The sequence below is a fragment of the Amblyraja radiata genome, chromosome 38, assembly GCF_010909765.2.
Source record: "Amblyraja radiata isolate CabotCenter1 chromosome 38, sAmbRad1.1.pri, whole genome shotgun sequence".
NCBI classification, from domain to species: domain Eukaryota; kingdom Metazoa; phylum Chordata; class Chondrichthyes; order Rajiformes; family Rajidae; genus Amblyraja; species Amblyraja radiata.
Window position 1 is genome coordinate 6026926 of NC_045993.1, and position 13912 is coordinate 6040837.

The 13912-nt window shown below is 49.8% G+C and overlaps 1 protein-coding gene across 2 annotated transcripts; it reads left to right on the top strand.

Moving 5' to 3' along the window:
- Positions 1-1418: 1418 nt before the first annotated feature.
- On the top strand, positions 1419-13608 carry LOC116966864 (transcription factor AP-4-like). Of its 2 annotated transcripts, XM_033013201.1 has the most exons (7): positions 1419-1668; positions 5145-5310; positions 6532-6630; positions 7590-7736; positions 9641-9784; positions 10775-10939; positions 12876-13608. In XM_033013201.1, the coding sequence occupies exons 1-7, from the start codon at positions 1574-1576 to the stop codon at positions 13164-13166; spliced, it is 1107 nt and encodes a 368-aa protein (XP_032869092.1). In that variant the 5' UTR covers positions 1419-1573; the 3' UTR covers positions 13167-13608. The 2 variants fall into 2 exon arrangements, with proteins under 2 accessions (XP_032869092.1, XP_032869093.1); XM_033013202.1 differs by lacking the exon at positions 7590-7736.
- Positions 13609-13912: the final 304 nt, after the last annotated feature.

The window sequence follows — 13912 nt, forward strand, 5'->3', positions numbered from 1 at the left end:
CAGTTATCATAGATTGAAGCATTCTGAAACAAATATAAAATAATCTTACTTGGATGACCTGAAATTAAAGCATATAATTAGTTAGTTACCTAATTGTAGCTAATTTCAGACTTCAATTACTAGATCTAAACATCTATCCATTTCTTAATAAATGATTAACATTTTTAAATAGCCTAAATGTCCAAATAATATTCACAAATAATTCACAATAAAACATGATTTTTAAATCTCATTTACATTAATTTATAGGCCAAATGGAAGGAATTTAGTGTTTAATTGCTGTAAATAAATGCCCATTTAAATCAGCTTTCCAGTGGGTCCCTGTGGAACGCGCTGGTTTAGAACGTTCACATTGCGGTAGATTTGTGCCTCAAATGCCGAGAAAAATACTGCGCGATATAATGGGCCCAAATTGAGCTACTCGCAATAGTAAACTTTGTATAACGGGATCTTTAGAAGCCCTTTTTAATGTAAAAATATACAACCTAACTTCTGCTATTTGCTTTATGAGACCCAGCGGTTGGTGACGGTCGCGGGTTTAAAGATTGATTTTTAAACTACTATAACTATTATTCAAGGCCTTTAAACCTAATAATAGCTTTTGCGACGGGGTCTTCCAGCGATTTTTCGTTAATAATTAACTAGGCTGAACATTTTCGATTGGAACAGCTTAGAGAAAATCGCGTTTTAAACCCGCCCCCTCTAAACGGCGCCAAAATCGCGCACACCCGCAACGGAAGATTTTCAAGGACGCTTCAGGTAGGCTTTGCAACATACCTAATATATGTGTGTGTGTGTGTGTGTATAAAAGTTCAATGTGTGTGTGTGTATATATATACTATATAAATAATATTTAGTTTATATATACACACACTGAACTTTTTTCTCGCTTATTATATTGTTTAGATGTACTATGTTTTTCCTCTACTTGCTAAATTTTTGTAAGGTGTCCTTGAGACTCTTGAAAGGCGCCCATAAATAAAATGTATTATTATTATTATTATTATTATGTTTACATATTCTATTGCGCAGAACAGCAATATCACCCAGCCAGCCTCTGTACGGTGTCCTTGAGACTCTTGAAAGGCGCCCATAAATAAAATGTATTATTATTATTATTATTATGTTTACATATTCTATTGCGCAGAACAGCAATATCACCCAGCCAGCCTCTGTACCCCCATTCCCCCCCCCCCCCCCATCCCCATTGAGCACTGCTACACACAGGCCACTTCCTTCGCTCCATAGATGCTGCTGCACCCGCTGAGTTTCCCCAGCAATTTTGTGTACCTTCGATATTCCAGCATCTGCAGTTCCCTTTTGAACACAAGAATGTCATGGTTGTATCTGGGACACACACGCTTGGAGTATTTTGTTGGGGCGGGCGGGCCGGGCGCTAGGACCCGGCGGCAGCCGCGCGGAAGCAGACGGCGGTGCTGCGGCTCCAGCTGACCACGAGGTCCCAGCTGTTTCCCGCCATTGCTGAATGTTGTTACTATAACTCCAAAGCCGCCGACCTTTCTTTATCAAAACACCCGCGTCTGCCAGCGCCAGCCTTTGCCGGGGAGAGTGGATGAAATCAAAAGGCTCGATGGCTTATTATGCGGGTCAGAAGACGCTGCAGGAATTCCGCAGAGCGGAGAAGGAAGTGATTGGCGGCTTGTGTAGGTGTGTATGTATCCACCACCATGTATCCATGTTTGTTTATTTCACCAACAATGTATCAATGGAGGGCCCGGACAGCCATTTAAACACGTGGAGCGGGGAGGGGGCAGGAGGGAGGAAATGCAATTCATTCTCCCCCCCCCTCTCCAAACACCGCTTCTTCCCAAGACTGGGAAGCTCGTAGGAAATCCCAGGCTCGTCGGGACAAATCGGGATCCAGGCGTGAATGGGATGGGGAGGAGATGCAAATGTCCAAAACACACAGACGAGCACGTGGGGGCCAGCAAACCTCTGCAATCTCCCCCCGACTCCGTCTTTACAACCTCCTCAGCCTTTCACGATGCACCTTTAATGCAAACCTCAACCTCCTCGGCGATTTTTTTTTTTCTACTCTACATTATTTTTCCTTCCTTCTCTGGGATCCCAAATCATGGCCGCCCCTCGCTGGCTGATTTGTTTTGTACGTTTTGCTGGTTCCGCCCACTTTTGCAATTTCGTTTTTGATTCCAAAGCAAACAAAAGTTACATTTCGTCCCTACTTTTGTGTTTTTCCTTTTGTTTTTTTAATTTGTGGTGCAATTCAAATTGCACCCCCTTCGTCCCTCCCCTCCCCCCCCCCCCCCCCCCCCCCCCCACACACACACACACACACACACCCACACGTCCGATACGTTGGGCCGAGCCCCCGCCTGCAATGTGTTGTTGTTCCTCTGGTTCAGCTCAGACCCTGTGAGTAGGCGTTTATAACCCGTGCTACATGTTGCCGCCACATTACCCCACCGTCCGAACAACACCCCCGGGGGCCGTTAGTGTTGAGATGGGATCCCCCCTCTCTACTGAATTCATCGTGCGTTTGTTTTTATCCCCTCTCCAAATAAAAAATATATATAAACGTGTTTTGGCTTCTGGCATCTCGCCCACCCCCAACCAGACGCGATCCAGGCGCCACTGTTTCCGAGTCGCCCTGTGTGAAGGATTTGCAAGCGCGGAGAGAAAGCACAACCATTGCGTATAGTAGCACTGAAACTGAAAACGCTCACTCACTAAATAAACTTCCTCCCCCTCCTCGCTCGCCTTTCATTTCGATCGGTCGGGCGCTGCAAATGCGACTCGATTCAGTGTAATTTCAGAAGCTAGACACAAAAATACTGGAGTAACTCAGCGGGACACATCTCTGGAGAGAAGGGCTGGTCTGGCCTGGAGTGGAATATTCCTTCCTGAGAGAGACAGCCCGGAATTAACCACAACCATTTATTTTGTAGACGTGCCTTTGGGATTTAAACTTGTAGTGTTTTTGATTTTGAGGGATATTTTATTAGTCTTGGCGGGATTGAGTTGAGTTTATTCTACATTGGTTACAAATCCTGTAAACATTGCAAATGATCACATTTCCTGCCGCCTCAGGGGAACTCATTGAACTGGGATTTTTTTTTAACTCATTGAAGATGTCCGGGGATGGCCGGAGGATTGTGAATTTATGAATGGGGCTGAAGTTGACACAGCTGCTTGCGGATGCTATTGGCTGTGGAAGCCGTAGCCTGGTTGTGACGGGCAGGAGTGCAAGGGGGCGTGAGCTGAGCCGCGGATCTCTGTTTATGTGCGTGTGTCACGCACACACTTGTCACGCCTGCTCTAGTGTCAACTCCACTAAGATCCTCTCCGCCCATTGCATCTCCAGAAACAACGACGCTAACATTTTATATTTATAGGAAAGATTTCAACAAAATAGAGAGAGTACAGAGGAGATTTACTATAACTGGATAGACTCGGTTTGTACTCGCTAGAATTTAGAAGATTGAGGGGGGATCTTATAGAAACTTACAAAATTCTTAAGGGGTTGGACAGGCTAGATGCAGGAAGATTGTTCCCGATGTTGGGGAAGTCCAGAACAAGGGGTCACAGTTTAAGGATAAGGGGAAATCTTTTAGGACCGAGATGAGGAAAACATTTTTCACACAGAGAGTGGTGAATCTCTGGAATTCTCTGCCACAGAAGGTAGTTGAGGCCAGTTCATTGGCTATATTTAAGAGGGAGTTAGATGTGGCCCTTGTGGCTAAAGGGATCAGGGGGTAAGGAGAGAAGGCAGGTTCAGGATACTGAGTTGGATGATCAGCCATGATCATATTGAATGGCGGTGCAGGCTCGAAGGGCCAAATGGCCTACTCCTGCACCTATTTTCTATGTTTCTATAATGTTGCCTGGGTTTCAGCACCTAAGTTACAGAGAAAGGTTGAACAAGATAGGTCTTTATTCTTTGGAGCGCAGAAGGTTAAGGGGGGACTTTAAAATTATGAGAGGGAAAGACAGAGTTGACGTGGATAAGCTTTTTCCATTGAGAGTAGGGAAGATTCAAACAAGAGGACATGATTTGAGAATTAAGGGACAAAAGTTTAGGGGTAACATGAGGGGGAACTTCTTTACTCAGAGAGTGGTAGCTGTGTGGAATGAGCTTCCAGTGGAAGTGGTGGAGGCAGGTTCGATTTTATCATTTAAAAATAAATTGGATAGGTATACGGACGGGAAAGGAATGGAAAGAAACGTCGCCGATTCCTTCTGTCCAGAGACGCTGCTTGAGTCGCTGAGTTACTCCAGCATTTTGTGTCTATCTTTTTTTTAATGTTGCCGTGCATACAATGCAAGTCTGAAGAAGTGGCTCGACCCGAAACGTCACACGTTCCCTCTCCACAGAGATGGTGCCTGTCCCGCTGAGTTACTCCAGCATTTGTGTCAATCTTCGATTTAACCCAGCAGCTGCAGTTCCTTCCAACACATTTGTGGAATTCCCTGCAACAGAGGGCAATGGGGGCCAAATCACTGGATGGATTTAAGAGAGAGTTAGATAGAGCTCTAGGGGCCAGTGGAATCGAGGGATATGGGGAGAAGGCAGGCACGGGTTATTGATTAGGGACGATCAGCCGTGATCACAATCACAGGCTCGAAGTGCTGTTGGCCTCCTCCTGCACCTATTTTCTATGTTCTATAAAATCCTACACACACGGAGGAGGCCATTCGGCCCTTCGAGCCTGTGATTGTGATCATGGCTGATTTTCCCCTATCAATAACCCGTGCCTGCCTTCTCCCCATATCCCTTAACTCCACTAGCCCCTAGAGCTCTATCTAACTCTCTCTTAAATCCACCCAGTGACTTGGCCTCCACTGCCCTCTGTGGCAGGGAATTCCATAAATTCACAACTCTCTGGGTGAAAACGTTTTTTCTCACCTCAGTCTTAAATGACCTCCCCATTATTCTAAGACTGTGGCCCCTGGTTCTGGACTCGCCCGAACATTGGGAACATTTTTCCTGCATCTAGCTTGTCCAGTCCTTTTATAATTTTATATGTTTCTATAAGATCCCCCCTCATCCTATCTGGTGCTGTGAGACAGCAGCTCTACCCGCTGCGCCACCGTACCGCGGGGAGGTTTGCGTGTGAACGGTTTTTGTTATCGACGGGCCTCCGCTTCGTTTTTCCTGGCTGCAGCCTGTCGAACATCCCGCTGACGCCGGAGAGCCAGCGCGACCATGACCGCCGCATCCGCCGGGAGATCGCCAACAGCAACGAGCGGCGGCGCATGCAGAGCATCAACGCCGGCTTCCAGTCGCTCAAGGTGCTGCTGCCCCACACAGACGGCGAGAAGCTGAGCAAGGTCAGTGTCACTCCATGCGGCCCGGCCAGGCCAGGCCCGGCCCTTCCTTCCTCCCATTCACCGAGCTGCCACTGCCTCCGCACACTGCTGGACAAAGGTCTTTCCTGCTTCTAGCAGCAGGGCTCCCATTCAAACACTCATAATTACTTTTCCAGAACCTGTCTCATGAAATTCATAAGTGATAGGAGCAGAATTAGGCCATTCGGCCCCTCAAGTCTACTCCGCCATGTCTGATCTATCTCTCACTCCTAACCCCATTCTCCTGCCTTAGAAACATAGAAAATAGGTGCAGGAGCAGGCCATTCGGCCCTTCAAGCCGGCACCGCCATTCGATATGATCATGGCTGATCGTCCAGAATCAGTACCATGTTGTGCACGAAGGAACTGCACCTGCTGGTTTAAACTGAAGATAGACTGAAGAATCCATGCCCCTGCCCGATTGTCTTTTAAACATCGTGTTTGTACCCATTCCTATGTGGGAAAAGTAATCCCTCGTGTCCCTTTTAAATAAATCTGCACCCTCTCACCGTAAATCTGCACCCTCTAAATTTAGTGTGGTCTTGTCGAGTTCTCGTATAGACAATAGACAACAGGTGCAGGAGTAGGCCATTTGGCCCTTTGAGCCAGCACCGCCATTCAATGTGATCATGGCTGATCATCCCCAATCAGTACCCCGTTCCTGCCTTCTCCCCATATCCCCTGAATCCGCTATTTTTAAGAGCCCTATCTAGCTCTCTCTTGAAAGCATCCAGAGAACCAGCCTCCACCGCCCTCTGAGGCAGAGAATTCCACAGACTCACCACTCTCTGTGAGAAAAAGTGTTTCCTCGTCTCCATTCTAAATGGTTTACTCCTTATTCTTAAACTGTGGACCCTGGTTCTGGACTCCCCCAACATCGGGAACTTAATGTCCCAACTCCTGCGCTCAACACCATGACTGGTAAAGACAAATGCGCCCAAATTGGAGCGTGGGAGGAAACCGGGGCACCCGGGGAAAACCCACACGGCCACAGGGAGAACATGCAAACTCCACACTGACAGCGCCCATAGTCGGGATTGAACGCAGGTCTCTGGCGCTGTGAGGCAGCAACTCTACTGCTGTGCCACCTGTTGCCCTACGGCCTCTGTACGAAGCACCTGGGGGATGCTAAAGAAATGCAATGTTGCGGTGAAGACGATTGAATCTTGGGAGCAAATGTATTGCCCATCTCTCTCCCTGCAGGCCGCGATCCTACAGCAGACAGCAGAATACATCTTTGCCCTGGAGGAGGACAAGACACGGCTGATGCAGCAGAATGCACATCTGAAGCGGCTGGTGCAGGTGAGCTGCAGCAAGCATGGATATCGCAGCACAGGTGGAGCTGCAGTAACGCAGTGGTCACATTTCACACCTAGATGGAGCGTGGTGTTTCAAAATCAATTCTGCCTGTTGGGAGCCGTGAGTTGGGGGTCAACGAGTTTTTGCAACAACAAAGTTATTTTTCTCTGCGGGACTTTCAAAAGCAAAGGTTTTATTTAATCACATTAAAGTAATTTCCGTTGCTGGAAGCTAAATGAGGGTCTTTATTGCATTGTTTAGTGGAGTGACATTGGCCAAGTGTCACTGGAAGTGATTGCTTGGCAATTTCAATGGCTTGCCAACGCGCACGACTTTGGGATGTGGGAGGAAACCGGAGCACCAAGGGGTGAGGGCTGGGGGACCCACAGCGGTCACAGGGAGAACATGCAAACTCCACACAGAGAGCATGGGAGGTTAGGGTGTTCGCGGGTCACTGGTGCAGTGAGGTTGCAGTACGATTGTGCGGCACAGTGGTGCAGCGGTAGAATTGCTGCCTCACAGCGCCAGAGACCTGGATTCGATACTGACTACGGGTGCTGCCTGTACGGAGTTTGGACGATCTCCCTGTGACCCGCGTGGGTTTTTTCCGGGTGGCCCGGTTTCTTCCCACACTCCAAAGACGTGCAGGTTTGTAGGTTAATTGGCTTTGGTAAAATTGTAAAATTGTCCCTAGTGTGTGTAGGATAGTGCTAGTGAATGGGGATCACTGGTCGGCATGGACCTGGTGGGCCGAAGGGCCTGTTTCCGCGCTGTATCTCTAAACTAAATTACGTGGCACTGCATGAATCACTTCCATGACGGCTGCAAGTTCAGATTTCCCGCACGATCTAACGATTCCTCTCGGATCCGGAGAAACTTCCTTCCCGGCGCTCGGCAGTCCGTGCGGAGTGAATATTTGTTGACTGAGCGTTGGACAACGTTCTTCCCTCTGTCTTTCCCAGGAATACTCCGGCTCCTCCCCGAAGCGGAAGCGGGGAGACGAGTCCGACGAGGGAATCGGGTCCCCGGACTCTGCGGACGAGGAGCTGGCCGAGCTGCGGCAGCTCCTGGAGAAGGAGCGGCTGCTGCGGATCAGCTTGGAGGAGAAGGTGCGTTGGGGCGAGGCCGTGGGTTGTCCATGCTGGGGTGGGGGAGCCGAGTGATGGAGCCGAGCCTGGGCGGCAGCTGCTGTGTCTCTACAGGGCTGCTCGTCCCACAGGCCACCTCTCCCTGAATGTGGGTGACGGAGGTGGGGGGGGGGGGGAGGGCCTTTGTCACAACGAAAGGTGCAGCTGCAGGATGGACACACACACGCGTGTGGACGCACACACACGCATGCAGATGCACATGCGGAAACGCGTGCAAGCAAACACGGACACACATGCATGACACATGCACGCGACACATGCACACACACCGATACACACACAGGCACAGATGCACTCACACACATGACACATGCACACACACACACCGATACACACACATGCACAGGCACACACACACAGGACACATGCACGCACACACACCGATACACACACATGCACACACACACACGACACATGCACACACACCGATACACACACATGCACAGGCACACACACACAGGACACATGCACACACACACCAATACACACACATGCACGCACACACGACACATGCACACACACACACCGATACACACACATGCACAGGCACACACACACAGGACACATGCACACACACACCAATACACACACATGCACGCACACACGACACATGCACGCACACACCGATACACACACATGCACGCACACACCGATACACACACAGGCACAGACGCGCACACACACACGCACGGGCACAGACCCCCACACACACACACACACAAGGCCACAGGCACACAAACACACACACATGACACATACATGCACACACTGATACACACACGCACGGGCACAGATACACACACGCTTGGACACGTTCACAAGAAGCAGTTAATTTTTCTGAGTTGAGCCAAAGTTTGAGTTTAAGCCAAATTGCCTTTAACTAAATACAGAAGTGGGTGGAAGCATGCAGTGGAAGAACAGCAGGAGGGCAAGGCTGAGCAGTGGGGGGGGGGATTAAATAGCAACGTGCGATAGAGCGCGGCCATCTTAGATGCCGAGAAAACTCCATAGTGGCTGTAAATTGTTGCTGCAGAATAATGGGGATGAGAGAAATGCAGAAGCGTTTTACTTCTATGCCCTAGTTTTAACTGAGAGACACAGCGTGGACACAGCCCCTTGGGCCCACTGAGTCCACGCCGACCATCGATCACCTGTTCAAGCTAGTTCTATGTTATCCCACTTTCTCATCTACTCCCTACACACACTAAGGGTAATTTACAGAGGCCAATTAACCTACAAACCCAGGGGCGGAAAACCAGGGGGGGGCCAGAGGGGACACGTCCCCCCCATGTTTTGAGAGGTGGGGGACATCCCCCCCAAGTTTTTGTGATCCCGATTTTAAAATCTCCGCTTTTAGCGCTGGATTGAGCCTCCGAAGCCTCGCGTGTGTGTGTGAGTGTACGCATGCGCGCGTGGCCGCCAAACAATTGTGTCCCCGTCCCCTCCATGTTTTGATAGCGAGTTCCGCTCTTGTACAAACCCGCCTGTCTTTGGGATGTGGGAGAAAACCGGAGAAAATCCACACAGTCACAGGGAGAACGTGCAAACTCCACACGGACTGCACCCGAGGTCAGGATCGAACCCGGGTCTCTGGCACTGTGAGGCAGCAGCTCTACCCACTGTGGCCCACCGTGCCACCCCGTTGAGTGGAATATCTGCCGGGCTCTGGGGCGAGACACGGTAGCAACTTGATTCACAGAAACATAGAAAATAGGTGCAGGAGTAGGCCATTCGGCCCTTCGAGCCTGCACCGCCATTCAATATGATCATGGCCGATCATCCAACTCGGTATCCTGTACCTGCCTTCTCTCCATTCAAAGAGGAAAAAAGAGCCGAGAGGAACGGGTGGACCTTTCTTGTTGCAGGTGAAGAGCCTGGAGTCGCAGCTGCAGCCGGGGAAGCTGCAGGAGATCCTGCAGCAAGCGCAGCTGCTGCAAGAACACGACAATGCGCGGGAGCGGCGGAGGCAGCCGGGGGAGGAGCAGCAGAGATGCATCAACGCCGCGCAGGTACGGACCTGCGGGGGGGGGAGGGGGGGGGGGGCAGCGCCTCGGCTCATTGGCGACGGCTAGCGGGGGGAGGCTCCACCATCTGGCTCGAACACTCACGATTATTAAACGAAAAATAATATAATCAATGCTTGCAATTACTTAGAAAATAGGTCATTCAGCCCTTCGAGCCTGCACTGCCATTTAATGTGATCATGGCTGATCATCCAACTCAGTATCCTGTACCTGCCTTCTCTCCATACCCCCTGATCCCTTTAGCCACAAGGGCCACATCTAACTCCCTCTTAAATATAGCCAATGAACTGTGGCCTCAACTACCTTCTGTGGCAGAGAATTCCACAGATTCACCACTCTCTGTGTGAAAAATGTTTTTCTCATCTCGGTCCTAAAAGATTTCCCCCTTATCCTTAAACTGTGACCCCTTGTTCTGGACTTCCCCAACATCGGGAACAATCTTCCTGCATCTAGCCTGTCTCCCTGTGCTCCAATCAGATTCAATTACAACATTTAAAAAGCATTTTGACACACATTGAAATTGGCTACACTCTAGAAGGGTAATGCAGGCAAATGGGGTTTATGTAGATGGGAAATGGGATAGCATGGAGATGATGGGCTGTAGGGCCTGTTCCTGTGCTGTGCGACTCTGCCTGTGGGTTTCCCTCCATACAGTTCCTCCTTATCGTCTGTCTCTCCCACTGTCACTGCCACCTCTCTGTCCATCTTCAACTCGACTCCCCCATCCAGCGGCATTTTTGCCCGGCCTCACACCTTGCCTGTATCCGCCTGTCCGAAGAAGGGTCTCGACCCGAAACGTCACCTGTTCCTTTTCTCCAGAGATGATGCCTGACCCCGCTGAGTTACTCCGGCTGTTTGACGTCTGCCTTGTATCTCTCTGTGCCGAGCCCGCCTTGCCACACCGGTGATTCTGTTTCTGTCGGTGTTTATCCTGATGCCCTGGTCTGTTTTTTGCTCCCCTCACCCCCCTTCTAGGTGCCCGCCGCACAGAGTCCCCCCACCCCAACTCACCACCCCACCGTCCGCGTGCCGGCACCTCCCCCAATCAGCGTGCTCCAAGTCAACGTTGTTACCATGGCACCCAGCTCCGTCATCAGCACCGTGTCCACATCAAAGCAGAACCTGGACACTATTGTACAGGTACGGCAAAAAGGTGTGGGTTGGGACAGAGGGTCACGGTTACCTGTGCGGGGATGGGGAGGGGGGGGGGGGTCATAACATCACAGGTGAGACGATGGGTGCTTTTTGTAACCTTGTTGGCGCCAGAAACGTGGCCACTCTTTTGTTGCACTTTTCGTATTGTCTGCAACAACAGAGCATTTCACTGTACCTCACGTCATGTGACAATAACGTTTCAATGAATCATTGAACATTCAGAGCAAAGATCCTATAGCGGAGCAAGATAGACCACTCCTGCTAAATGCAATGGGCTGACGTGTAGTACGCAACGGAGCGGAACGTTGGGCCTTTTTTTCATCCATTTCAGTAACCCGACCCGACCCGCAGTGTGATCAACGTTGCGGGGGAACAGTTTCTGTTAATAAATTTAAATTCTGAAAATGAGGAGAAGATTTTTACCAAAGAACTTTTATTTTTACGAGGATGTTTCCGTAACCGGCTTCCGTCTCCGCATCTTTGCTCCACTGTGGGGTCTTTGGTGCGGAGACGGAAGCCGGTTACAGAAATGGGGCCGAAAATTACCCATGAATCTGCCCATGACCGTACTACGCCTTTTTCATCGAGTGGACTATCTTGCTCCGCTATAGGATCTATGATTCAGAGAGTCGGGGGGGGGGGGGGGGGGGGAGGGAGAGATCAGAGGACATGTGACTCACAGCACCAGAAATCCAGGTTCGATCCTGCCCTTGAGTGCTGTCTGTAAGGAGTTTGTGCGTTCTCCCTGGGTTTTCTCCGGTTTCCTCCCTTATTCCAAAGACGTGCAGGTTTGTAGGTTAATTGCCTTCTGTAAATTGCTCCTCGTGTGTAGGATGCAGAAGTGGGATAATGTAGAACTAGTATGCAGGTGACCAATGGTCGGTATGGACACAGTGGGCCGAAGGGCCTGTTTCCACATTGCATCTCTAAATTAAATTAAACATCTGGTGGTCTGGTAAATCGGCCAGTAATGTTGGATTATTGGAGCATGACTGTACTCAGGTGATCTTTTGGTTGTAGTTGAGTTTAGTTTAGAGATTCAGCATAGATACAGGCCCGACGGCCCACCAAGTCCATGCCAACCATCGATCAATAGACAATAGGTGCAGGAGTAGACCATTCGGCCCTTCGAGCCAGCACCGCCATTCAATGTGATCATGGCTGATCATCCCCAATCAGTTCCCTGTTCCTGCCTTCTCCCCTGACTCCGCTATTTACAAGAGCCCTATCTAGCTCTCTCTTGAAAGCATCCAGAGAACCGGCCTCCACCGCCCTCTGAGAGACTTCCACAGACTCACCACTCTCTGTGTGAAAAAGTGTTTCCTCGTGTCCGTTCTAAATGGCTTACTCCTTATTCTTAAACTGTGTGGCCCCTGGTTCTGGACTCTCCCAACATCGGGAACACGTTTCCTGCCTCTAGCGTGTCCAAAACCTTAACAATCATATGTTTCAATGAGATATCCTCCCATCCTTCTAAACTCCAGAGTGTACAAGCCCAGCCGCTGAATTCTCTCAGCATATGACAGTCCCGCCATCCCGGGAATTAACCTTGTAAACCTACGCTGCACTCCCTCAATAGCAAGAATGTCCTTCCTCAAATTAGGGGACCAAAACTGCACACAATACTCCAGGTGTGGGCTCACTAGGGCTCTGTACAACTGCAGAAGGACCTCGTTAGTTCAATGTTATCCCACTTTCACATCCGGGCCGCAGAGTGAACGTGCAAACTCCACACAGGCAGCTCCTGAGGTCAGGATCGAACCTGGTCTCAGGCGCAGCACTAACAGCGGTGCCGCCTAAATCTCTTGCTGCTAATCTTGTTGAGGATTGATGTCCGCTTTATTGGGAATTTGGTGGAGTCTGGTTAAATGTGGGCCCTTCTCTTTTGGCTGCTGTCTAATCAGATGGATGTTTCTTTAAGGCCATTCAGCATATCGAAGCCACGGAGCAAGGTATCAAAGAGGAACCGGCAGGAGCGGAGAAACGGACTCCGGATTTTCTAAACCTAGATGGGATGCAAGAGAGCCTGAAGGAGAACAGGGAGTGGCATGAGCTGGTGACAACCTTGCCCATGATAATGAAGAGCCCCTATGTGGACATTGAGACTGAAAGCCAAGAAGCCGGCCAGAGAGAGATGCTGGCAGCATTGAGGAGGCCTAAGATGGAGTTGGAGCCAGTTCCCTCTGTGTTGGTGCCGGGCACTAGCATCTAAATGAGACTGCAGAGCCTTATCAATATGCACTGAGGAAGCGGAGGACTTGGGGGGGATGAATCCAAGAAGTTTGAGATTAAGGGACCTTTTGAATGGCATTTGTCCCAAACGAATCCTTTCCTCCCCTTCCAGAGCAAGAGCAGTCTCGAAGGTACAGTTGGGTCACGTGCTCTGTGTGTGTGTGTGTGGAATGGACAGGGCTGGTTATTGCTAAACCTGTTCAGGTTTGGTGCAGTTTCTCACAAAACATCTCTGGCCTGTTGCACATGGGAAACATCTTTGTTGCCAATCAGTGGACCTATTGTCCATGGCCCTGATTGTTGAACGGCCCAGAATCTAATGTAAATCTGATGATTCCTCGACTCTTAATCCCTGTCACAATTCTAGTGGCCCAGTCGTTGGAATTGGATGATGCTAAACCACCTGAGAATTCCCCACGATTTAAAATCTAGCTCGGCACGGACTAGAAGGGTCGAGATGGCCTGTTTCCGTGCTGTAATTGTTATATGGTTAAAATGATCATCAAATGGGCAATTTGAGATGATGAAGACAATAGGTGCAGGAGTAGGCCATTCAGCCCCTCAAGCCAGCACCGCCATTCAATGTGATCATGGCTGACCATTGCATTTAAAGGTTTGCTGGGGAATGCCGCTGTGTTTGTTTTGATTGTCCATTGATAAGTTGGGAACTTTCTATTTGTCTTATTTACCCTGGTGGCACAGCGGTAGAGTTACTGTCTCACAGCG